The sequence below is a fragment of the Typopeltis vanoorti genome, chromosome 21 (assembly GCF_054136105.1).
Source record: "Typopeltis vanoorti isolate ZY-2024b chromosome 21, IOZ_Tvanoo_1.0, whole genome shotgun sequence".
NCBI classification, from domain to species: Eukaryota; Metazoa; Arthropoda; class Arachnida; order Uropygi; family Thelyphonidae; genus Typopeltis; species Typopeltis vanoorti.
The window spans coordinates 32,878,236-32,904,215 of NC_143569.1; the positions used below are offsets into that span (position 1 = coordinate 32,878,236).

General features: G+C 36.5%; 1 protein-coding gene across 3 annotated transcripts in view; it reads right to left on the reverse strand.

The window, feature by feature from the left end:
* Window positions 1–3,714: 3,714 nt before the first annotated feature.
* Asap (ArfGAP domain of ASAP) overlaps window positions 3,715–25,980 on the reverse strand; it is a 718,739-nt gene continuing 696,473 nt past the window's right edge. For all 3 annotated transcript variants that reach the window (XM_090411444.1, XM_090411445.1, XM_090411443.1), the window contains one exon: window positions 3,715–6,053. In XM_090411444.1, the coding sequence (XP_090267570.1) occupies window positions 5,844–6,053 (210 nt within the window). In that variant the 3' untranslated portion in view covers window positions 3,715–5,843. The remainder of the gene's footprint in view (window positions 6,054–25,980) is intronic.

Sequence of the window (25,980 nt, forward strand, 5' to 3'; positions counted from 1 at the left end):
TCTACAGCTGCAATCACCTCTTGATTCGAAGAAAACCACTGACCAGCGAGGAAGAGTTTAAGTTTTGGCAAGAGACAGAAGTCAGAGGGAGCCAAATGTGGGGAACAGGGTGGATGTTCCAACAATTCATAGTGCAGATCCCTTAATTTTCTCATTGCTAAAATACCTTTGCAGGCAGGTGCATTGTCCCGATGAAAGATGTTTATTTTCTTTTGGATTCCGGTATGTAATGGTGAATCCAGGTCTCATGCATAGTAATAAATCGATGCGCAAAATCAGTTTTATTCTTGTTAAAACGCTCCAAACACTGTTCAGAGATTTTCATGTTAGCATTTTTCATTTGCTGTGAGCAAGTGCATCTTGTGCAAAGCTTTCATTTGCAATTCTTCATGCAAAATATATCCTACACATTCTTTTGAAATGCTTATAGTCTCAGCAATTTCATGCACTTTGACTCGCCGGTCATCCAATACCATATTGTGCACTTGATCAATGATTTCTGTTGTTACACTTTTTGGACGTCCTTCACGTGGATCATCTTCAAGGCTGGTATGGCCATGTTTAAACTCAGCAGCCCATTTCTTAATTGTCGAAAACGAAGGTGACGAGTGCGCATAAACTCGAATGAATTTCTTCTGGCATTAAACCTTCTTTTATAAAGAATTTTATATAACTGCATAATAATCAATTTTATCCATTTCAAGGGATACAGAGAACTTTTAATTCAGACAGCTGTATAAAACAAACTACTTGATAGAATGCTTCGCAATTTCACATGGATGCTTATGACAGATGTACCAACTTAGAAAAATAAATAAATCTTGCCGATAGTGTTGCCATCTATAGTCGAGGCAGAGAACGTTTCAGACCACCCTTGTAGGTTGCTGTTTATACCACAAATGTTGGTGATATCAATACAGAAGAAATTTAATTTTTTAAAGACTTTCTGAGTAATTTTTTGAGAGCGGTTTGTGTTTTATTTTAAATGCAATGATGAGAAAAAGAACAGCAGAAAACAATGCGGGAGGAAATACTCTTAAGATATGTTGCCCAAACAGAGGTGCCTTGACAGTGTCTCTCCCATAATGTTACACAACTTCCCTACAGGCATGACTGGCAGTAGATGACAAGATTATGTACCAGACAATCCAGAAAGCCTCCTACCAACGTCAAAATTTTGTTCTGTCCTGGTAGCGAGTCTACAGAGGTCTGTATCCTTGAAAATTGGGAAGATCTTCACAGTATGTTTGGATTACTGCAATGCAACTTGACGAATTTGGGGGAGGGATGGAGGGCAAAAAAAAATAATGGAACCCTTACTCTATGAATTAAATATGGTAACAGCCACTTCAGACCTCCAATGAACAAGGCAGTGATTTTTCAATGGGTGATGGTCATGTAACACCTAGTAGGTGTAATTAGTATTTCCTCCAACTAAACAACATATCTTAAATTAAAGATACCAAGAAATTATATTCTTGGTTTAATCCTTTATCTAAATGTAGGCAAACAAAGTTTGCATGTGAGGTAACTTCTTGACTGAGCTACTTGTATATAGAGGCTAATGAATTCACATTACTTGCCTTAGTATCCCATAATGCAAAGCATATATCGTTACAGACATGTATAGTGCTGTGCATTATGGGAAGGGTTATTATCCAGACCAGTTTCGACCTTTGTATAAGTAAAGCGGGCTCTAAAAATAAGACGATCCCAAAATATCACCCAACTCAGCACTGTTCCACTCAGTGACAGACTCACCCTGTCACCGAGAAGAACTTTTCAGCATTGGTTCTACCCCCACCACCAAGCAGAGCCATAATCTCAGAGGTGGCCCCCACTCAGAGACAGGCAAAAATCTACCTCCAAGCAGAGCCTCTCAGAGCCAGACCCAGATGGGTTTCGACCTTTGTTGAGGTCTCGTCAGTGGGAGCCAGACCCAGAAGTGATACCAAGATTGAGGTAATGCAGAAGTCATATTTCCATATACAAGTAGCCAAAAGGTGTCACACCTTATTACTAATGTATTCTGGATTAGAGATAATGTTGAAAGTTTTTCACCTGGTTATACTATAAATTAAAGATGCCAAGAAATTATATTCTTGGTTTAATCCTTTATATAAATGTAAGCAAAGTTTGTACATGAAGTAACTTCACAACTGGGCTACCTATATATATATAGAGAGAGAGACCAATGACTTTGTATCACTTGCCTTCAATCAAATAATGCAAAGAACATATCTGTATGGACATTATACATGTCCATACAGATATGTTCTTTGCATTATGGGATACTATGGCAAGTGATGTGAAGTCATTAGCCTCACACACAAACTTTGTTTGCTTACACTTAGATAAAAGGATTAAACCAAGAATCTAATTTCTTGGCATCTTTAATTTATAGTATAACCAAGTGAAAACACTTTAAACAGCATACCTGGTAAATGTTTACTCAATAATTCAACTTTTTTTTCTGCTGACAATTTCATCTCCATTCATTAGTTATCCTTACACAAATTCCTTTTCTGTACTTGAGATTCCTGTTGGTCAGTCCAGCTAATTTCCTCTCATAGTCTGATTCTGCCTTTCATACCATGCTTGTTAAGTTTTGTAAATATTAAACAGCCCGAAGAAAAAACTAGTAATGCCTATCGTATTGATGATTTCACAAGCCAAGTCTTAAAATCAAATGTAATAATTCTATATTTAAAATATATTTATTACATATTAATTTTTTTTGTTACTGTAACACATTATAGTAGCTGGTCTAGTTTGCTGAGTGGTTGGCATATCTGTTCTTCAAATCTGATTGCAACCATGGATATTTTGTGAATGTATTTAGGTGATAGATGAATTTCATTATCCAATGTGAGAATACAGCTCTACTCTACAGTGACTTGAAATTCTGATGTACTATAGGCAAACTACCTTTCATGGGTGTGATTCATAAAAAAAAAAAAAAAAGAAGTATTATTTTTAGCAGAAATAGTAACGAATGGCAAGTAAAGCATTAATAGGTTCAGTTTGATTCAGGATTTTGGTTCAGTTCACACATATTCAAGCTTAATATCCACACACACACACACACACACACACACACACACACACATTAGGGCTAATACTTTTGGATGCATTTATTCTGGAGAACCAGTTTGGGAGAAGCCTTTGCCATTTAACAAAATTTTAGTCTTGTCAGTCTAGTGTAGCATGACTCGACTATTTTGCTTTAATATATTATTATTAAATTATTTGACACCTCCACGGAGTCCAAGACTCATCGAGGGAGGACACCTATTCTACAGTACTCCACCAACCGCAATTACCTTCATCATCTACACCAACGCCATCTACCGCCAACCACCACCACTACTATTTTTACAATCACAAACATCCATGCCCACAGCGGGATTTGAACTCGCAGGCTGGAGAGCAGATAGGCTAACCACTTGGCCAACCAGGCTGGCAATATTTATAAATTATATATACATACATACATAAAGTTTCTCTCTCTCACACACACACAATGTTCATGAACCATATATGTTTAAACAGTATTAAAGAAAAATAAAATTCAAAACCTGGAAAAAATTGCTACTGCATTCATGACAATTGTTTCTTATCTTTGTTATCAATGACATATTTGTTAGTTGCATTATATTTACTGCAAAATTAAAATAATAAAGACAAATACATTTAGAGACAAATATTTTAGTGTGTTTTGTGTCTAAAATTTTATTTTCAACTCAGATAAAGCACATTAATGTGCACATTGCAGTTCTGAGATGCCGAAGATAGTCTCTGATTTAAGAAGTGAAATATATATTAAATAACAAAAAAGTAGCAACATGAAATATAAAATTAATTAATGCTTATAGTACAATAGTATAAAATACCTCTATTAAAAGTATATTTACAATTAAAAGTATGTTATATCCATATTCACATATCATAGGCTTCTCCAAAGTGTTCATTTTTTTTAAACATTGACAAGAACAAATTTATCCTTTTTTTTTTTTTTTAAATTGCAAATTAGATTTCTCAAGATTGAAAAAGAAATGCCATAAATTTAAAACTATCATTATATATTTCTTTATTTGAGGTGATGTATTTTATAGATACACATCTGGATTTTTTAAAAATAATAATCAGCTGAACAGCTTTAATGGTCAGTATCATAAAGATTTAGTTTAGCATAAATTTGTTTTGTAATGATGATATAGGAATTTTATCCATAGTGAAGCTTAAACTCACTATTGAGAATTTTCACTATAAATGTCATCAAACATCTTAATATGTAGCACCAGATTTGCACAGTCAATTTTATAAATAAAAATTTACAAATTCTGAAGACAATACTACTCCTTCCATTTTTTTTTTTGCCATTTTATGCCAATATAAAATATCAGATGAAGCACCATTTAGTAAATCTGAGTGATCTGTTTCCTTTCAACATGTAACAAATATTTGTTTTCTAACACTTCTTATTAATAATTTAAAAATGTGGTGTTTCATACAAATTCATAATTATGTGGCACATAAAGAAAGGTAGTTTAAATTCTAAGGAAATATACTGAAAACTGGAGTAAGGATTACTGTCACACTTCTGAGAGGCATCCAAAATTATTTATACATCTCAGACTTATGAAAAAGAAAGGGAACTTCATTTCCATTGTTTTCAGTGATAATTCAAGATACAGTGTCTGAACAAGAAAAACTCTGGCATGACAATATTATTTACAATGTACATTCATGGAATGAGTATTTCAGCTTATATTTAATACAACAACGAGAACACAGATTTCTCTATCAAAGACTAGCTTCTGAAATATCTACAAGACTTGGGTAATACTCTAAAAGTACCCCTTAGCAATTTTCAAAATGTACAAAAGTTCTTTCATCAATGTAGCAACTTTTATAAAAATCTACAGCAATTTGCGATTATGCTTGTACAAGTAGTTATGGAAGTAAGCATAAAAAGCACCTGTTCTATTAATAAAGTTGCTCTTAGTCCTCTATATTTAAATCCACATTTGTAATGACTAATTTTGGAAATGTAATCATGTTAATATACATTATGAATAAGAAGTACATAAAAACTTCATACAGCATAAAGAAAGACTAAAAATTTGAATTTATCATTCGTTCCATATTATCACCTTGACTTGAAAAATTTGCACCACTCACATTATGAATTAATAATTTATGTTACATATTTCTACAATCCTCATTAACATATCATGAATAAAATAAAAGGAACAGGAATTTTTGATATAGCAACAAAATTATAACTTTGTGCTTCAAGCATATACCATTTTGCCACTATAGTTCATATGAGGAAGTGTGGCATGTTTGTTATATCTTAAATGATTAAAGAATTATGCATATTTCACTCACAGAAATGAAGACAGCTGACTAGTAAATCCAGGCTGGAAATGCTGCCTATTTCATTATTGTGAAAATATTATGATAAAGCTTCTTCCTGATATTCTGTTGCTTATTGGTCACTTCTGCTGAATGTATATCATGCTGATAAGTAAATTTAGGTAGACTAGCCACAGAAGGTAACAATATAGTGCAATATTTGATACTACACATAACTAGTCACTGGCAGTAATGCATATACTGTAGGTAGAAATAAGTTGTTGCGGTGTGAGCTTTGAGCATCAGTTTTCAAGCACACTGTATAGAAAAAAGCAGGTGAGGATACAATAGAGAACACTGCTGCATCCTTTAGGTACTGCCATGTCAAGTGGAAGACCTCACATAGGACTTCAACCCATCACAGGGCAAAAGACCAATAAAATTATGTCTAGATAATGCTTCGTTCACTTGGTTTTTAAGAATTATTCTTTTAAAACATGAACAAAGCTAGAAGGAAAAACACCTTGTCTTTCTGGTTGTCCATCAATTACACCCTCCATCCAATCTTCATCATCTGTTGTCTCACTAATAATAATAATAATTTCTCCTTCTTTAAAAGACAGTTCATCTTCCCGATCTGCTTCACAATCATAGAGAGCACGGCAACGTCTAGGTTTGATACTGTCATGCCGCTATAAAAAAAATAATAATAATATGAAAGAAAGTCATATAGATATTATACTTAGTACATTCCTCTTAATGGTTTAATATAACCAAATTAAATTAAAGCTTGTAATATTTAAGTGGAATTTAAAAATTCTAATTGTGATTTTTGTATTATACATAAGAATTTTAAAAGTGGACAGTGTGCTCAGGTAATGTGTATCAAATGCTCATTAGTGTGAAGTAATGACTCATTTAGTTTGTTTGTTTTTTTAAATTAAAACTACACTACTGAAGGATGCGAAACTGTAGTTAGTACCATGAGTGGGATAATGGTTATATACTCAGGGTATCTGCTCTTTAGGCCCAACATTGTCAAACCATTTCAGGCCTCCAATAAGCAGTATGGTAGTCTCACATTGGATGGTGAGAATCATTTATCCCTGAAAGGATAAATAAAGAAGGATTGCATGTGTGCATGCATAAAGCATGGCTAATTCTATTGTACAGATGATGATGTTTTAAAGACAAGTGCATAATTTCTAACAAATTGCACTATTAAAAATGTAAATTAGCATGTCATAAAAGAAACGAAGAAATTATGAAAGAATTAAACCAAGAATCAATAATAGAAAAAATTAAAAAATATAAACATAAATGGATGGAACACGTTCAAAGAATGAAAACAGAAAGATTATCAAAACAAGCCTTAAAATACAAACCATTAGGAAAAAGAAAACCAGGACATCCTCTTAAATGATTCAACGATGACTTCTAAGGCCGGAACAGGCCACGTTAGGCCTAAATCCTTGATATACATGATGATGTTTTAAAGAACATGTCAATGCATCAAATTCAGCCCAAATATTTGGAAAAACTGCTTCTGGAATCTATGAAATGTATAAGAGAGTTATTATCATCACCACTACCAAGACCTCCATGCCTGTCAGGATCTCTCACATTGAGTAGAAGATCCACTGTGAAAGGTCCTAACAGGTTCATAGAATGCTCACAAAACCGAACCTTACACTCTTCAATGTTTCTGTAGTCACTATGCTTCCATTCCCATGTGTCATCTTCTATCTAGGAGGTTGGCTACCATGATGTGACTCATGGCTGACTATGGGTGTAACGACATGTGGTGGGAACCCTATCTCTTCCATGTATTGTCGTATGTATTCATGGCTGTAAATACATGTGTGTGTGTGTAATAAATTTAGTTTAATCCTTTATCCAAGTGTGAGCAAACAAAGTTTGCACCTGAAAATATCTTCAGGACTGGGGTAAGGTAGTATAACACTGGGCAACTCATAGAAAAGGTGGAGCAAGCTAACATCACTCCTGTCTCAATATCTCTCATAATGCAAAACACATCTCCTTGCGGATATGTATAATGTTATGCATTAAGGGAAGGGCCATTACCCAGACTAGTTTCGACCTTTATTGAGGTCTCTTCAGTAGGAGCAAGGCCCAGAAGTGGATATACCAGGCAGAAGCAATGGCGAGGTCATCTTTACCTATAGGAGTTGCCAAAAGGTGTGCCACCTTTTTATTAAATTACTCTGGATTTAGAGAAAGATGTTGAAAGTTTATTAACCAAGTGAAAAATAAACTTTCAACATGTGTGTGTATTCACAGAGCCAGTTTCACGAGGGATGAAAAATCCACCTTTTCGGGCGGAAAAAAAAACCTCTACCTCCGTATGAGACCAGCTAATTCACCTTCAGTTGAAAGAGACCAGATGAAGCTCTTCACGTCATGGACGGGAATTGAGTCCAGGTTTTCCGACCAAAGGGCTTCGTCTATACCGACTGAGCTACAGAGGCTCTACTCACTACACTAAGGCAATGTAATCAGCTCATCACTCATTTTCCATGAAAAAAAAAACAAAAAAACATGAAAAATGATGCTCATGCCATTTTATACTGCTTCTAGAGTTGGCTATGTGTTCTATTTACTTCATTCTACAAAACTTTTTTTCTACATCAATCTTGGAACACTTCTTACCAATTAATATCATAATGTACACCAGGCTCTAGAAATGGCATTTCTCTGTTCTCATATGCAACATTTCGGAGACCTAATACTACTTTAGTTACTTTTCTCTCTGGATGCTTTCCAAGAGATCTTCATCCCTTTGAAAATCAGGTGACCAAATCTGTACACAACAATTGATATGTGTGCCTGATTAAGGCTTCATACAACAGAACCATAACCCTAAAAATTACAGCATCATTATTATTATACAGGTATCTCCACTGAGTCAGAAGACTCCATGACATACATCCCCTCTGTCCAAAAAGAAACCGAACTCTTCGAAAATAGAAGAAACTAGTGGCGCCATCTGTTGTATCTTTTTGTTGTCAAAAGCGGAAATCTTCATTAGTGTTGTGTCAACTGTTTATGAGATTTGTTTCATTAGAAGCTGAGTTATAGTGCTAAGAGTGGCAGTGTGTTTTGACGAACGGTTGGAAAATGAGTTTCAAACAGAGAGCTGCGATTGACTTTTGTGTTAATTTTGTGTTTGAAGCATCAAATGCTTCAAAAAGCATACGGTGATGAATGCTTATCCTGTACTCAAGTTCACGAGTGGTTTAAGTTATTTCAAAGTGGTCGTGAGACGCTTGAGGACGACGAAAAGCCGGGCCGTCCAAAAACTAGACTGAGCGAAGTTAACATCCAAAAAGTACGTGATTTCATCAAAGAAAACCCGAAATCGTCCATGAGATTGATTGGAGATGAATTGGGGATTCCAAAATCAACTGTGCACAACATTTTGACCGAGAGTTTGGGCCTTCATAAATTGAATTCACGATTTGTTCCCCACAAGTTGACCGACAACCAAAAAATGTATCGAATTAAACACTGCAAGGACCTCATTAAAACCCCTTGTAAGGACTCAAACTTCCTTGAAACGATTGTTACTGGTGACGAAACGTGGCGTTTTGAGTATGATCCCGAAACAAAGCGCCAGAGTGCTGAGCAGAGACCACCAGAAGAGGGACATCTGAAAAAAAGTTTCTTGGAGAAGTCAAAAGTAAAGACAATGCTGATTTCTTTCTACAATTTCAAGGGCATTATCCACAAAGAATAGGTAGAGATGACCTGCTAATGCTTCTGCCTGGTATCTCCACTTGGGCCTGGCTCCCACCGAAGAGACCTCAATAAAGGTCGAAACTAGTCTGGGTTGTGGCCCTTCCCTTAATGCATAACATTAGACATGTGTTGTGCATTACGGGAGATACTGAGATAGGAGTGTTGGTAGCTTGCTCCACCTTTGTAAGGAGTGCCCTGGTGTTGTACCACCTAACCCCAGACCTGAAGATACTTTCAGGCGCAAACTTTATTTGCTCACACTTGGATAAAGGATTAAACTAAATTTATTATACTCTAACCAAGTGAAAAATAAACTTTCAACATCTTTCTCTAAATCCAGAGTAATTTATTAAAAAAGGGTGGCACACCATTTGGCAACTCCTATAGGTAGAGATGACCTGCTAATGCTTATGCCTGGTATCTCCACTTGGGCCTGGTTCCCACTGAAGAGACCTCAATAAAGGTCGAAACTAGTCGGGGTTGTGGCCCTTCCCTTAATGCATAACATTAGACATATCCGCAAGGAGATGTGTTTTGCATTATGGGAGATACTGAGATAGGAGTGTTGGTAGCTTGCTCTACCTTTGCAAGGAGTGCCCTGATGTTGTACCACCTTACCCCAGTCCTGAAGATACTTTCAGGCGCAAACTTTGTTTGCTCACACTTGGATAAAGGATTAAACTAAATTTATTATACCACCAATTTTTGATCCCCAATAAACCTAGTTGACCAAATCTGTGCACAGTACTCAAGGTGTGACCAAACCATACCTTATAAAGAGGACAATAACCTCTTATCTCATCATGAAATTGCATGAAAAACACACCTATGCAATGTTCATGCAATTAATTTAATTAATTGCATGAACATTGCATAAGTGTGTTTTTCTGCAATCCAGTACCATCAATGCAGTACACAGTATATAACCTTTTCAACCCACATACATTAACCTTACATTTTGCAACATCAAATTAACAATCTTTATCTTTTGCCTACAATGGCAATTTATTTAAATCATAATGCAGGATATCTGCATCACCTTCATCAACTATTGTCCTTGCGAATTTTGCATCATCAACAAGCAACTGAGTATTCTTACCTTCCTTAAACTTTCCCCTGTATCATAAATACATATATTAAACAGCACTGGCCCTAGAACAGCACCCTAAGGCATTCCACTAGTCACCTTTGTTCTCCCAGATTCAACTCTACCATATATTACTTTCTGGTGTCTGTCTGTCAGCAACTAGCTTTATATCCATTCTCATTTGCTCCAACTTTTCTAATAGTTTTCTATACAGTATTTTGTCAAATGCCTTTGCAAAGTCCAGCAGTATCATGGTGTAGGCATTTCCCTTATTTAATTTCACTGTCATTCTATTGTAAAAGGTGAGTAAATTACTATGGCAAGACCATACGAGGAAGAGGTATACGAGGATTTATAATGCTTGTCTTCAATTCCATCTAATGACTTGCAAACACAGAATGAAGAAAACAAACAGTAGACCAAAAACTACTACAAGAATAATCTTTCCAAAATGTGCTACTATTTATCCTCTACGAAAAAAAAACAATATTGTACTTCAAATATTTCATGATTAATTTAACTGTGTAGTAGTAATAACTTGTTAAGTTACTATGAGTAACCTTTCTTTTAGGCTTGCACGGTGATCCGAATGCATTTTTGGAAATTATGGAGACAACTACCGTGTTTGAATAAAAACTTTAGTTTACTATTACTAAAATTTTACAATTCGACGTTTCGACCTTTATGTTAAGGTCATCTTCTGGAGCGTACAAATATACACAGGAAACAAGCTATACTACAATCATACTGGTTCATTAAAGACACTGACTAACCGCTACCACAATTGTTGGCCTGACCTCTGGTGTGGAAAAAAAAAAAAAAAAAAAAAAATTTATACATCAACGCTAAAGTCCTATTATTTGTGTTGTCTACTATATACATATATTAACATTATATTAACATCATTCCAGCCAGTTGGAGTGGAATGGTTTCTAATAATAGCAGATTGGCTAGAGTCCTGACTTGTGTTGAATCTTTCAAATTAGGTTGGCTGAATGTGTGCCATCCAGATCCTTGGAATTTTCATACCATCTTTATTGTTGATATTTGGGTGGTTTATCAGGATTTCGCAGGATTCTTTAAATTTTCTTTCGTACCATGTTTTTGTACGGTGTAAGGAGCAGGTGCTTTTCCAGTTGATTTGGTGTAAGGTGTTGAGTGCGTGGTCTGAGAGGCCTGCTTCACCATAATGGTTATATTTAATGTGTCTAATGTGTTCTTTTTTGCGTATAGGGATTGTCCGTCCTGTTTCACCAATGTACGGTAAGTTACAGGTGCAACGGATGCAATAGACTCCAGGATGTGCTAATGGGAGGAGAGGGTCCTTAGAGGAGCTGAATATGGTTTTAAGTTTAGTGGGTGGTTTAAAGGTGGCATTAAGGTTATAATGTTGTAGGATTCTGTTGATTTTTTCTGATAACCCTTTAATGTATGGGATGGCTATGGTTTTACTGTAGTCTAGATTCGTTTTTGTTGTGATTTTATAGAGTATTTTATTGACAGTATTTTTGTTATAGCCATTGTTTATGAATGTGTCACTAATGATTTTTAGTTCTTGTTTTAGGGCCTGCTGGTTAGAGCAAATAGTTGTGGCTCTGTTTTTAAGGGTGTTTATGACTCCATATTTTTGTGCTGGGTGGTGATATGAATTCGCATGTGTGTATTGGCCCGTGTGTGTCGGTTTTCGGTAGACCGTGAAGGATAGATTGCCTGAAGGAAGACGTGTAACTAGTGTGTCTAGGAATGGGAGCGAATTTCGGTTTTCGATTTCGATGGTAAATTGTATGCGTTCGTGTTGTTGGTTTAGGTGGCTGAGGAATGTGTTTAGCGTTTGTCGACCGTGCGGCCAGATCGCGAACACGTCGTCAACGTATCTGAGCCAGATTGTCGGTCAAAGCGTGGCGGAATCAAGAGCCCTTTGCTCAAAGGTTTCCATGTAGAAGTTCGCGATTGGGGGGGATAATGGTGAGCCCATGGCCGTACCTTCCTTTTGTAGGTAGAATTTGTTTTGCCACACGAAGTAACCGGACTTTAGTACGTGGGCAAAGAGGGCCGTAATGTCGGGAGGAAATTTGTTCTGTAGTAGGAGAATTGTGTCATTGATGGGGACATTAGTGAAAAGGGCAGAAACGTCAAAACTGACTAATAATTCGTCTTTGTCGAGTGTTATGTTTTTGATTATGTTTATAAAGTGTTGTGTGTTTTTTTATATATATAAAAAAAAAAAAAAAAAAAAAAAAAAAAAAAAAAAAAAACCACAACACTTTATCAACATAATCAAAAACATAACACTCGACAAAGACGACTTATTAGTCAGTTTTGACGTTTCTGCCCTTTTCACTAATGTCCCCATCAATGACACAATTCTCCTACTACAGAACAAATGTCCGGTTACTTCGTGTGGCAAAACAAATTCTACCTACAAAAGGAAGGTACGGCCATGGGCTCACCATTATCCCCCCCAATCGCGAACTTCTACATGGAAACCTTTGAGCAAAGGGCACTTGATTCCGCCACGCTTCGACCGACAATCTGGCTCAGATACGTTGACGACGTGTTCGCGATCTGGCCGCACGGTCGACAAACGCTAAACACATTCCTCAGCCACCTAAACCAACAACACGAACGCATACAATTTACCATCGAAATCGAAAACCAAAATTCGCTCCCGTTCCTAGACACACTAGTTACACGTCTTCCTTCAGGCAATCTATCCTTCACGGTCTACCGAAAACCGACACACACGGGCCAATACACACATGCGAATTCATATCACCACCCAGCACAAAAATATGGAGTCATAAACACCCTTAAAAACAGAGCCACAACTATTTGCTCTAACCAGCAGGCCCTAAAACAAGAACTAAAAATCATTAGTGACACATTCATAAACAATGGCTATAACAAAAATACTGTCAATAAAATACTCTATAAAACCACATCAAAAACGAATCTACAGTAAAACCATAGCCATCCCATACATTAAAGGGTTATCAGAAAAAATCAACAGAATCCTACAACATTATAACCTTAATGCCACCTTTAAACCACCCACTAAACTTAAAACCATATTCAGCTCCTCTAAGGACCCTCTCCTCCCATTAGCACATCCCGGAGTCTATTGCATCCACTGCACCTGTAACTTACCGTACATTGGTGAAACAGGACGGACAATCCCTATACGCAAAAAAGAACACATTAGACACATTAAATATAACCATTATGGTGAAGCAGGCCTCTCAGACCACGCACTCAACACCTTACACCAAATCAACTGGAAAAGCACCTGCTCCTTACACCGTACAAAAACATGGTACGAAAGAAAATTTAAAGAATCCTGCGAAATCCTGATAAACCACCCAAATATCAACAATAAAGATGGTATGAAAATTCCAAGGATCTGGATGGCACACATTCAGCCAACCTAATTTGAAAGATTCAACACAAGTCAGGACTCTAGCCAATCTGCTATTATTAGAAACCATTCCACTCCAACTGGCTGGAATGATGTTAATATAATGTTAATATATGTATATAGTAGACAACACAAATAATAGGACTTTAGCGTTGATGTATAAATTTTTTTTTTTTTTTTTTTTTTTTCCACACCAGAGGTCAGGCCAACAATTGTGGTAGCGGTTAGTCAGTGTCTTTAATGAACCAGTATGATTGTAGTATAGCTTGTTTCCTGTGTATATTTGTACGCTCCAGAAGATGACCTTAACATAAAGGTCGAAACGTCGAATTGTAAAATTTTAGTAATAGTAAACTAAAGTTTTTATTCAAACACGGTAGTTGTCTCCATAATTTCCAAAAATGCATTACTATGAGTAACATGTTCAATGTCAGGTTAAATCTCATGCAAGCTGTACATCAGGCAGGAATTCACTTGACTTTAAAATTATTAATGCCTCTGATAAATAGTAGAATCCAGGAAAATATGTTTAGAAAATGCAAATAACAGAAATTGAGCAAGTGTGTGAAAGAGAGTGGGGTGAATTATTCATCAATCTAAACACTCTTATGAACTAAGTTACATATTTTTAGAAAGCTGTTACGGGCACCACACCAAATATGAGAACAGTATTCAATGGGGTATAGAATTAGGTTTGTGTATTGCAAGGCTTGAGAAAGCCTTCTACTACACAAAAAGTGGTAAAGCAGGTTATAAATAGAATTCAGGAATGAAGGAATGATACTTAATGGGTTGGAAAAAGACACCTCAAATAAAGGTCGAAGCCAGTCTGGATAGTGGCCTTTCCCATAATGCATAAAATTAAATAAGTGGTCTGTAATGCCAGCCTGGCTGGCCGAGTGGTTAGCAGGTCCGCTCTCCAGTCAAGAGGCTGCGGGTTCGAATCCCGCATTGGGCATAGATGTTTGTGATTCCCTGTGGAAATACTAATGGTGGTGGTTGGCGGTAGATGGCATTGGTGTAGTTGCGGTCAGTTGGTGGATTGTGAGTGGTGGAAGCAGAGTTGTAGAGTAGATGCCCTTCCTCGACGAGTCTTTGGACTCCCCGGAGGTGACAAATAATAATAATAATATGTGCATTACATTATGGAATACTAAAGCAACTGATGTAAAGGCATTAGCTTCCATATACAAATAACCCAGTCATGAAGATACTTCACATACAAACATTGTTTGCTTACACTTGGATAAAGGATTAAACCAAGAATATAATTTCTTGGCATCTCTAATTTATAGTATAACCAACTGAGCAAACTTCCAACATCTCTAATCCAGAGTATTTAGAAATTTTAGAAATAAGGTGCAACACCTTTTGGCTACTTGTATATGGAAATATGACCTCAACCTTGGTATCAGTTCTAGGTCTAGCTCCCATTGATGAGACCTCAATAAAGGTTAAAACTGGTCTGGATAGTGACCCTTCCCATAATGCATAGCACTTGGATAAAGGACGAAATCAAGAATATAATTTCCTCGCATCCCTAATATTCAATTAATATTCAATTTCTGTAATACAGTGATAGGTGACTTGGATAAAGGAAAAAAAAAGAAAAAAAGGCAAGTGACCATTGGAGTGCTACAGGGCTTTGTAATTGAGCTGCTGTTATTTAATTTGTACAGTGATGATAAACAAAGGTAATTTCAGGTGGAATATCCAGTTATTTTCTGATTATTCAAAAATGAGGACAGTAATTAATAAAGGTAGTGTAGAGTCCTGCATGGAGGCTGTGTAGCTCACTGGAAGTGGTGTTTACACTCTTCAGTACTAAACTGCCCGAAGAAAGAGCATCACAAATTTGATTCTAGTCACTGGCTAGAGGAACTTTTTCTAAGCCCTTTTTTTTTACCAGTGCTGGAATTAATCAATCTCTGGCATGGGCAAGCAGGATTTTTTCTAACAGAAACTCGAGTTTTTTGTCCCTAAACTCAAGAAAATTGACTGTAGAACACGCAATATTTTCAGACATTAAAAATATTGTGGTAGGGTTAGGTACCACAAGATGGCAGCACTTGTTGTCTCTTCACTGCATGCCACTTAATTAGTGATAGCCTTGGAAGTTCGGGCTAAAATGGCATCACCTACTCCCTACAGGGAAATAAAAAGGCATTAGCTCTTTTTTTTTTTTTTTTTTGAGTGCTGATTGATGATTCAAACAGGCTGACAGTATGAGCAAAGGATAACAGATGCAGGTTTAAAGCATGAGGTTGTGGGATGTCAATATTACAAGCTGTGTAGTATACTCATGAAACTGGATTGCACAAATTTGGAACAGTAAGAGAAAGGAACATATTGAGAGGATATAATGCAAAAGTGAGGAAAATTGCATTCATTATAGAAAACGAATTCTTACATTAGTTATTAATGTTATAACAGATAATCTGAAAGGATTATATCAATTTTAATACACACAAAACTACTGATGATTATACATTTTTACACACCAAAAAAATCTGAAGATGATGAAGAAATTGAAGAATTTTATGAGAAAATAGAAACTATTCAAGATATTTGAGGAGTAAAAGACAGTGTTAATCGTTTTGCAACAGAATTTATTCTGTTGCAGAATGATACAGATTGATCATTTATTATGATCAATAAGCGGTATATGAGGGTGGTCTGAAAAGTTCTCAACCTCAACCATAGATGGCAACACTATCGGAAAGATTTTTTTTTTTCTAAGTTCATACATCTGTTGTAAGCATTCATGTGAAATTGCAAGTCATTCTATCAAGTAGTTTGTTTTATATAACTGTCTAAAGCAAAAGTGTTGTCTGTATTATCCCTTGAAATGGATAAAATTGAGTATCGTGTGGTTATAAAATTCTTTGTAAAAGAAGGTTTAACGCCAAAAGAAAGAAATACGTTCAAAGTTAATAAAAGGATGACTGGCAAGTCAAAGTGCGTGAGATTGCTAAGACTATAGGCATTTCAAAAGAACATGTAGGATATATTTTGTCATGAAGAATTGCAAATGAACAAGCTTTGCGCAAGATGGGTACCACGCTTGTTCACAGCAGATCAAAAACGTACTCGCATGGGAATCTTGAACAATGCTTGGAGTGTTTTAACAAGAATAAAACTAATTTGTGCATAGATTTATTATTATGGATGAGACTTGGATTCACCATTACACACCAGAATCCAAACAGCAGTCAAAACAGTGGACAGAAGCCGGTTGTTCAGCAGGAAAGGTCATGGATTCGGTGTTTTGGGATGCTAAAGGCATTTTATTTATTATCTTGAAGAGGGTAAAACAATAACCAGGGAATATTATTCCGATCTTTTAACCAGATTAGGCGAAAAAATTCGTGAGGAAAAACTCAGTTTGCAGAAGGAAAAAATCATCTTTCATCAGGACAATGGACATGCTCACAAAGGTGATTTGGCAATGGGAAAATTAAGGGATCTGAACTATGAATTGTTCAAACATCCAACCTATTTCCCAGATTTGGCTCCCTCTGACTTCTATCTCTTCCCAAAACTAAAACTCTTCCTCGTTGGTCAGTATTTTTCTTCGAATCAAGAGGTGATTGCAGCTGTAGAGGGGTATTTTGCAGATCTTACTGAGAACCACTAAAGGACAGAATAATGGTGCTGGAGCATCGCTGGAATAAATGTATTAGTCTTAAGGGAGATTATGTTAAAAAATAATTTTAAAATTATTAATTCGTATTTTCATCGTTAGGCCGAGAACTTTTCAGACCATCCTTGTAGAAATGGAATAACAAATGCAAAAGTTATGTCAAGTGCCAACTGACAGTGGATAAGACCACAGACTTGTATGAGAATTACAATAAAGTTATAAAGATTATTATGATTCAGGTCTCCATGGAGTCACAAGATTCATCATGGGAGGACCAGCTTAGAAAACAAAGTCTATCATACCACTAATTGAACCTACTGACAATTTGTGCTCTCCACTCTATCAGGCAATGCATTCCACAGTTCAGTCACCCTCCATGCAAAGGAACTAATACTTACTCTCTTCCTTTCATAACTTCCAGGGATGTTATGAAATGTCCTCACTCCTTTCTGCACCCCCCCCATTCCACGCAATAAAAGAATTCCCCAGTGTCAACCCTGTAACTACCTCTCAACAAGTTCGAAAGTGTCAATCATATCACTTCTCAATGTAGTGTTTGTTATTCAAGGTCACAGTTACACCACCCTTTTCAATGAAGTAGGGTCCAATTATTCTGTGGTTGGAAACCACAGGCCATGAGGTGACCTTCTCAATGCGAAGAGGTTTCTCTTGAACAAAGATCTTGAGAAACCAAGCACCTGCATCATCATCAAAGTGATGGATAGAAGACATACAAGTGGTATGATTGAGAACATTTAAACTGATAAGAGGTGGTTAGAGGACCGACACCAGGGAGATCTTTTGTATGGTAGAACAATTAACCTACTACTACTTGTCAGTGCTCCAATATTGTCATATCTAACATTTCAGTCTTCTAAGGCACTTCTGACCAAATCAATGACTACTATGCAGAGAAAGGATTCAGAGATGAGTGACAGGTTTTTGGTATGCTCCCTATGAGTACAGATTGATGGTGTGTGGGTTGCAAAGTTTAGTTGATAGGCAGAAAAGAGGACATGATAGAAACCCTAAGTTAATCAAGGAGTTCTATAACATATGACAAATAAAGAGAGAGACAGAACCAGGGGTGACCACTGGAAGTTGTTTAAGAGTGTGGTTAGTAATGTATGTAGATAGACTAGATTTTTTCCTTGGAGAATGGTGAATGAGTGGAATGGATTGCCAAAATTAGTTGAGTGCACTGACAGTGAATGAGTTTAATGAGAGGTATGATGAATATTATATGTATAATGGCTAGTGTGGGTCTCATGTGATGAGTCTTCTGATTCCATGGAGATAACTGTGGAAAGAGTACAAAGACAGATAACAAAGATGGTGTCAGGACTGTACAATGTTAGTTATGAGGATCAGCTGAGGGAGTGTGAACTGCACAGTTTGGTGGATAGAAGAAGGAGAGGTGATATGATTGAGACTTTTAAACTGTTGAGAGGTGGCTACAGGGAAGTTGACACAGGGAAGTTCTTTCACTTGGTTGAACAGCAGGAAGGGGTCATGACAAGGGGCCATCCCTGGAAGTTACGAAAGGAAACTGTGAGAAAGTGGGTGAGGAGTGGTTTCTTTGCATGAGGGTGGTTGAACCATGGAATGCATTGCCCGATAGAGTGGTGAGAGCGAGAATGGTCAATGCGTTTAAGGAGTGGTATGATAGACTTTGTGTTTCCTAGGAGGGACCTCCCTCGATGAGTCTTGATAGACTTGTGTTTCTTAGAAAGGACCTCCCACGATGAGTCTTTTGACTCCACGGAGGCCTGAATAATAATAATAGAGACTGCAAATATAACTCAGAGGATAATTTTAATGCTGAAATGAATCTTGATGAATAAGGAAGTTATTTTGGCTCTTTACAAGACATTCATACGACTTCATTTGGACACTCTGTGCAGGTCTGATCTGGTTTCTATGGTGATGCTGATACAATGGATAAATGCAAACGAGAGTGATCAAGATGATGTGAAAGATAGTGGGAGCAAGAGGAGTGACATGATTGGGACTTACAGACCTCTGAAAGGATCATACAAATTCCAGTAGATGGCATTTTTCATTTTTTGAAGGGTGGAGAGAGAGGACCAAAGAATATCCATGGAAGTTAAGAATAAATGCAATCAATAAGGTAGTGAGAGATGCATGATTGAAATGGAGTGTGTGTGCACTAGCCACACAGGTAGTGCAAATAAATTCAACAAATGGCACAACAGCCAGAATGAGTGTGTGTGGCTTCCCCTCAATGAGTTTCTGACTCTCTGGAGGTCTCTCTTAATAATAAGTGTGAAAGAAAAGGGTAAAAAAGAATATGTTTATATACAATGATTTTATTAGTGATGTGATAGACAAACAGACAATGAAAGCATGTTTTTGAGTAATAAAGGTTCATGGCATGGCTGAGTTAAGTGTGATATGTGAAAGCAGGTAGAATAAGTGGAATATATGATAATGTTGGATGGAACAAATGACTTGAAAGTAGAAAAGTATATGGTATAAGAGAAGATATTGAAAGAGCAGATGAATGAGACAAAAAGAAAAACAAAATGTCAAGACTGTTGCTAAGGTATGACATTAGTGAGCTGAAATAGAGATCTGTAATTGCAAATAATTCAATTCACAGACTGTGCAAGAGAAAAGGTGTAAGGAATGACGATATCGATATATACTGTTTATATATATATATATATATATATATATATATATATACATATATATATATATACATATATACATATATATACATATATATACACACACGGAAGGATTTGTATTTATATTCAACTAGAATTGGTGTTAGCTGCTTGGAAAAACTACTGTGCAATGAAAGAGCAAACTCAAGTTGTAAAGGAAACAGGTATGACAGTGTAGCTGTATGACAGCTTGGACTTGTGCACTAAAGTTGAGAGACTGAGAAAGCCATGAGAAAGAAAGGGCTAGAATGGGAGGAATGATCCTGAGTATAATGGTGGGACTTCTTTAGGTAGACAGGAAAAGCAATGACAGAAATGCAGTAAGGAATGTTGATGAATCAACTCAGGTTTTAATAGTTATCTGAATATGCATTAGTCTAATGGTTGGTTATTATTCTTATTAACTAATAATAGGGGCATTAAAACAAATTTTAGCCTTAGTCATGAAAAGAGATAAAAACTTACTGACATGAGTTGTAAGTTTTTCCACTTGGTTATACTATAAATTTAAGATACCAAGAAATTATATTCTTGGTTTAATCCTTTATCCATGCGTAAGCAAACAAGTTTGCGCCTTAACTATTTTCAGGACTGGAGCAACTCATATAAATTAAGATAAGTGATGTGAAGTCATTAGTCCTAAAAACACTAATTCACAGAGCCAGAGGTATCTGTTCCAATGACAATGCTCTTACTGCTGAACTCACTCATGTCACACCTTCTTAGCCAATGGCTATAATCCCCATAGGATAGAAAAAAATAGTAAATGCTCCCCAGAAATTCCCCCCCCCCTTCACCATTGCCTACCACACAACACTACAGCAAAACTGTTACCATTCCATACATTCAAGGCACATCTGGAAAGATATCTCTAGAGTGTATAATAAATATAAGTTTTGCACCGTATTTAAGCCTTATGTCAAATTGGCAACTCTCATACGTTCACCTAAGGACAAACTATCTTCTTTGTTAGAGTTTATAAAGTACCCTGTTCTTGTGACCTGGCTTACTACTATGAACAGACAGGAAGAACTGCTGACATCTGCCTTGGTGAACATAAAAAATATATTCAGCACTATCATTATGGCAATTCGGGTCAAGCAGACCATGCCTTGGATACCCCTTCACACAGGATCAAATGGAAGAAAACAAAAATGGTACACAGAAGTCATTATAAATCAGAGAGATTGTTTTTGGAATCAACAGAAATTTTGAAACATACTCGAAACCTCAACAAGTAGTATAGCTGTATAAATTTACCAAAAATCTGGGAGACAGTCATTGTAAGATCTAATTGTTTTATCTTTTTTTTCAACATAGATGGCACTTAATTAGGACTTCAGTTCCTTGTGTTGTCTATTACAATTTTTTAAACAAGTCCCACTGTTATACCAAACTGTTGTTGTGTTATTACCTACTATGATAAACTGTTTTTGTGCTTGGAAGATACTGGATATGATACCAGCAAAATATCAGCAAATAAATTAGTAAATATTAATTATTTTCTTATCATTCTGTGTTATCATCAATATTGTGAAAATAAAATAACAATCAACTTTCTCAAAAACTTCTTACTTCTTTCATTATCAACTGACCCAAGTCTGCTAATTCATAATTATTTAATGGATAAATGTGAGAATAAAGTAAATTTACATCACCATCTTCAAGATGATTACTGCAAGATCTACAATTCTTTATGCATTCACTGCTTTATGAAGATATGTGTGTGTGTGGGGGGGATGCAGGTGCATAGGCATACCCAGGGGCAAGTCAGTGTAAGAATGACTAAATAAAAATGCAGAATATAGTCTGTCAAGTAACAAAAGTAAATGGAGTAGTCAATACAAGGTATAAAGGTAGTTATAGGCCTAAGGAGATGCCATAGTTTATGGATACACATGCTAGAACAGCATTAGGAATAAAAGAAAGAAATTTCTGGCATGGGCTGGTTCAGATGTTATTATGACGGCAGAATGAGGGATACAGTATCAGAATGGCAGAGAACAGAACAGGGTGTGTGTGTGGGAGGGGTATCTACTGTTGATGATAGCAGAAAGATTGCAAAAAGAGTCTAACGTCCATGAAATCAGACATGTAGAAACCAGTGCATATGAGGCGATCTAGTGGGAGAGACCCCGAAAGAACAAAATATACAGCTAGTGGCTACAACAGGTCTGGAGTGCAGGCCAAGTAAGTATTATAGAGGATTTCAACTATGAAAAACAATCTGAAGGAAAAAATGTTACATGTCAGGAAGGTTGACAAATGTAGAATTTTCAGCTAAAAAGAGGTATGTGGAACAAGCTTAGGAAGTAACTCACAGTGGGGACATGCCATAAGAAGCTGAAAAGGAAGGATGTTTGCAGGAAGAAATATCAGAATGTATACTCAAAGCCAAGAAAAGATGGGGGGGGGGGAGGAGAGTTTTGATAAACACGAAGAACAAAAAATAATATTAAAGCAACTGATATAACCATAAGAAAGAACATGTCTTAAAACTATGTTTCATCAAATTGTAATAATTTGTTCTTTTTTTCTTTTAGGATATATATATAAGAAGACATGTCAGATGTTTTGAAAAAATTCAAAGATGCAGAAGTGCAGGCCTTCATCAAATTTTTCGTGCTGCAAGAAAAGTCCACAACTGAGATTCATCAAACTTTATATGAGATTGTAGGGGAATGTACCAAGAATATCCAACAGTTGCCAGAGGTCAGGAAGACCTTCCACAGCGATCACACCTGAAAACATCAAGCCATGATCCTTGATGATAGACGAATACCAGCCAAAAAAATTACAAAGACTCTGGGGATATCCAGGGAATGAGTTGGAGTCATTATCTGATGCAGAAGCTCTCAGCAAAGTGGGATCCCAAATGTTTGAATGCTGACCAAAAGAGAAAGTGTGCTATTATCTCAAAGGATTTTGGGTAATTTTGAGAAATCAAGATTGTATTATTATTATTATTATTAATATGTGACACCTCCAGGGAGTCCAAAGACTCATCGAGGGAGCGCAACTATTCTACAACTCTCTGTCTCCACCACTCCATCCACCAACCACAACTGGGTTGCCTTCATCATCTACATCAACACCATCTATCGTCGACCACCACCACTAGTATTTTCACAGACAATCACAAACATCCATGCTCATGGCAGGATTCGAACCTGCAGCCGTTTGGCTGGAGAGCGGATACATTTACCACTCGGCAAACCAGGCTGGCTATTGATGAAACATGGCTTCACCGCTATGACCCATAGACACCAAATAACAGTCAGTGGAGTGAAGACACAAAAGGTTCTCCAAGGCCAAGGAAGTTCTGAATCTAAAAGTCAGCAAGGAAGGTTCCCATCATTGTCTTTTGGGACATGAATGGTGTAATCTTTACCAAGTATCTCAAAAAAGGTGAAACTGATACAGCAGCAGTTTATTCAACAGCTCTGAAGAAACTGAAGGAGATATTGAAGGAAAAATGAAATGGGAAACTGAGAAGAGAAGTGCTGCTTTTGCAGGACAAGGCACCAACTCACATCGCTCATGAAACCCAACAGACAATATACAACTTGGGCTTTCAAAGTCTGCCTCACCCACCCTATTTCTTCAGGCCTGGTCCTATCGGACTAGTTCCTATTCCCAACTTTAAAGAAATAGTTGAACAAAATTTACCACAGGTGATGAAGTCATAACTGCAACTGAGGAATGGGTTGTGCAACAAGGGAAAGACTTTTTTTTCTCTCAGAAGATTACAAATGATGCAGCAACATTGCAACAAGTGTATAACACTTTGGGTGAATTGTAGAATAACGTGCAAGTATATGGTTCTACCCCAATTCCTTCATGGTGATAATCACAACTTTTTCAGCACACCCTTCTATATCACATAGCAGTTAGATGGATGAGTAGCATCATTTATCAGGAGGTGAAAAAGAGATGTTGTTGAGGGTATATATAACAGAAAATGTGAATATTAAGCTTACAAGCAGTACAAGGCTGAGATAAGAAGGAGGACCAGCAATGTAAAGAAAGCAAATCAGATTATGAGAGGAAATTAGTTCAGCATGCTAAAGGAAATCTCAAAGAATTCTATTACTATGTGGTGAGTAAAAGGTAAAATGGCAACAGAAGAATAACCTTAATGAATGCCAATGGTAGGCATGTCAAAGAAACACAAGTAGTAGTTGAGTTATTAAATGACCACTTTGCAAGGATCTATCATTCAAGCAAAGATATTGCCATGACTGTTATAATAGGAAGTCATGTGGGTGATGATTAGTTGATTAGCAAGTTATTTCAGATATTGCAGAATATCAATTCAAGCATGGCCATGGGATTAAATGGGATATAAGCCTATGCATTTTCAAAATGTGCAGAGATGCTGATTTTAGAGTAATTATAGACCGATAAGTATATTATAGTGATAAAAGGTATCAGAGAGAGATGTTAGTCTAACACAGAATTAAGTGAATAAGAATATGATACTCTATGGGGAAAGGGAGTCATCTTGGTTTTGTGAAGGATAGCTATGTCACACCTTAGTAATTTACTGACTGCTGAACTGCAAAAGGGGTTCTTAAGGGTCAAAGCTGTATAACTGAGAGGAGACCTCCACATAGCCTTTAAAGGAATTCAGAGAACCAACCAGGGCTTCTAACCTAATATCTAATCCTCACCTTCTCGTGGATATCCAGTTAGGTATCTAACTGGATATTGAACAAACGAGAATGGGCTGACAATATAGGATTTAGCCAACCAAATTGTATTCTTATTGGCTTAAATCAAAATATAAAATGATGGTACAACATGACAGAATTTCATGCTGACTGGGGCATCACCAGCTTTAAACAAGGCCCCCCCATTGTTTTTCCAGGGAACCAGGATGAACAGTAAAAAATCAACTACTGGAACAAATCCTAAAACACACTCAACTCAACATCAGAGTTCAAGATCGGTACTATCAACATAAGAAACATGAATGGCAAAGAAATGGAGCTAGCTGAGAAAATGGATAAGTACCAACGGACATAATAAGAGTGACTGAAACAAAAAGACAAAACTGCTGAGATCTTTATGAGCAATAAATATAAAATGTTATATTCAAGCAATGACAATCAGGGAAAAGGAGTAGCAGCTATAGTATTCAACACTAAATATGAGGCTAATCTTATTGAATGGCAGGCAATATCGGTACTATCAACATAAGAAAGAGTTCAAGATCGGTACTATCAACATAAGAAACATGAATGGCAAAGAAAAGGAGCTAGCTGAGAAAATAGATAAGTACCAATGGACATAATAAGAGTGACTGAAACAAAAAGACAAAACTGCTGAGATCTTTATGAGTAATACATACAAAATGTTATATTCAAGCAATGACAATCAGGGAAAAGAAGGAGTAGCTATAGTATTCAACACTAAATATGAGGCTAATCTTATTGAATGGCAGGCAATATCAAGTAGAATGATGTGGTCAAATATCAGAATGGGAAACTGGACAATGAGATTTATTTGTGCCTATGGTCCCCCACAGAAGGTTCTACTAGGGTAGAAGTGGAGGGATTTTTTGAGAAATCAACTGACACAATGAAAAAGGAAAACTTGGTCCCTGTTGGGAATCTAAATAGCAGAGTAGGAAATGATTGTCAGACATATAAAAATATTTTTGGGAAATTTGGAGAACAGAGCAAAGCTAATAATAATGGCAAATACCTGTCTGCTCAGGACGTGGACTGGTTATTACTAACACCATGGTCCAAAATAAAAATGTGCACAAATTCACATGGAGAGAAGAGGCAAGGAATAAGAAAAGTCTTATTGACTATGTAATTGTTGATAGTGATGTTTTCTCATTGGTGCAGAACACAAGAGTGTACAGAGGATTTAAAATTGGAACCTATCACAATTTAATGTTAAGCAAGATAAAATTGAATTTCATATTGAAAAGAAGAACATGAAAGAAATTTTAAAGCAAAAAAAAGTTGAACAGCTTTCAGATGTGAACTGTAGACTAAAATACACAAAT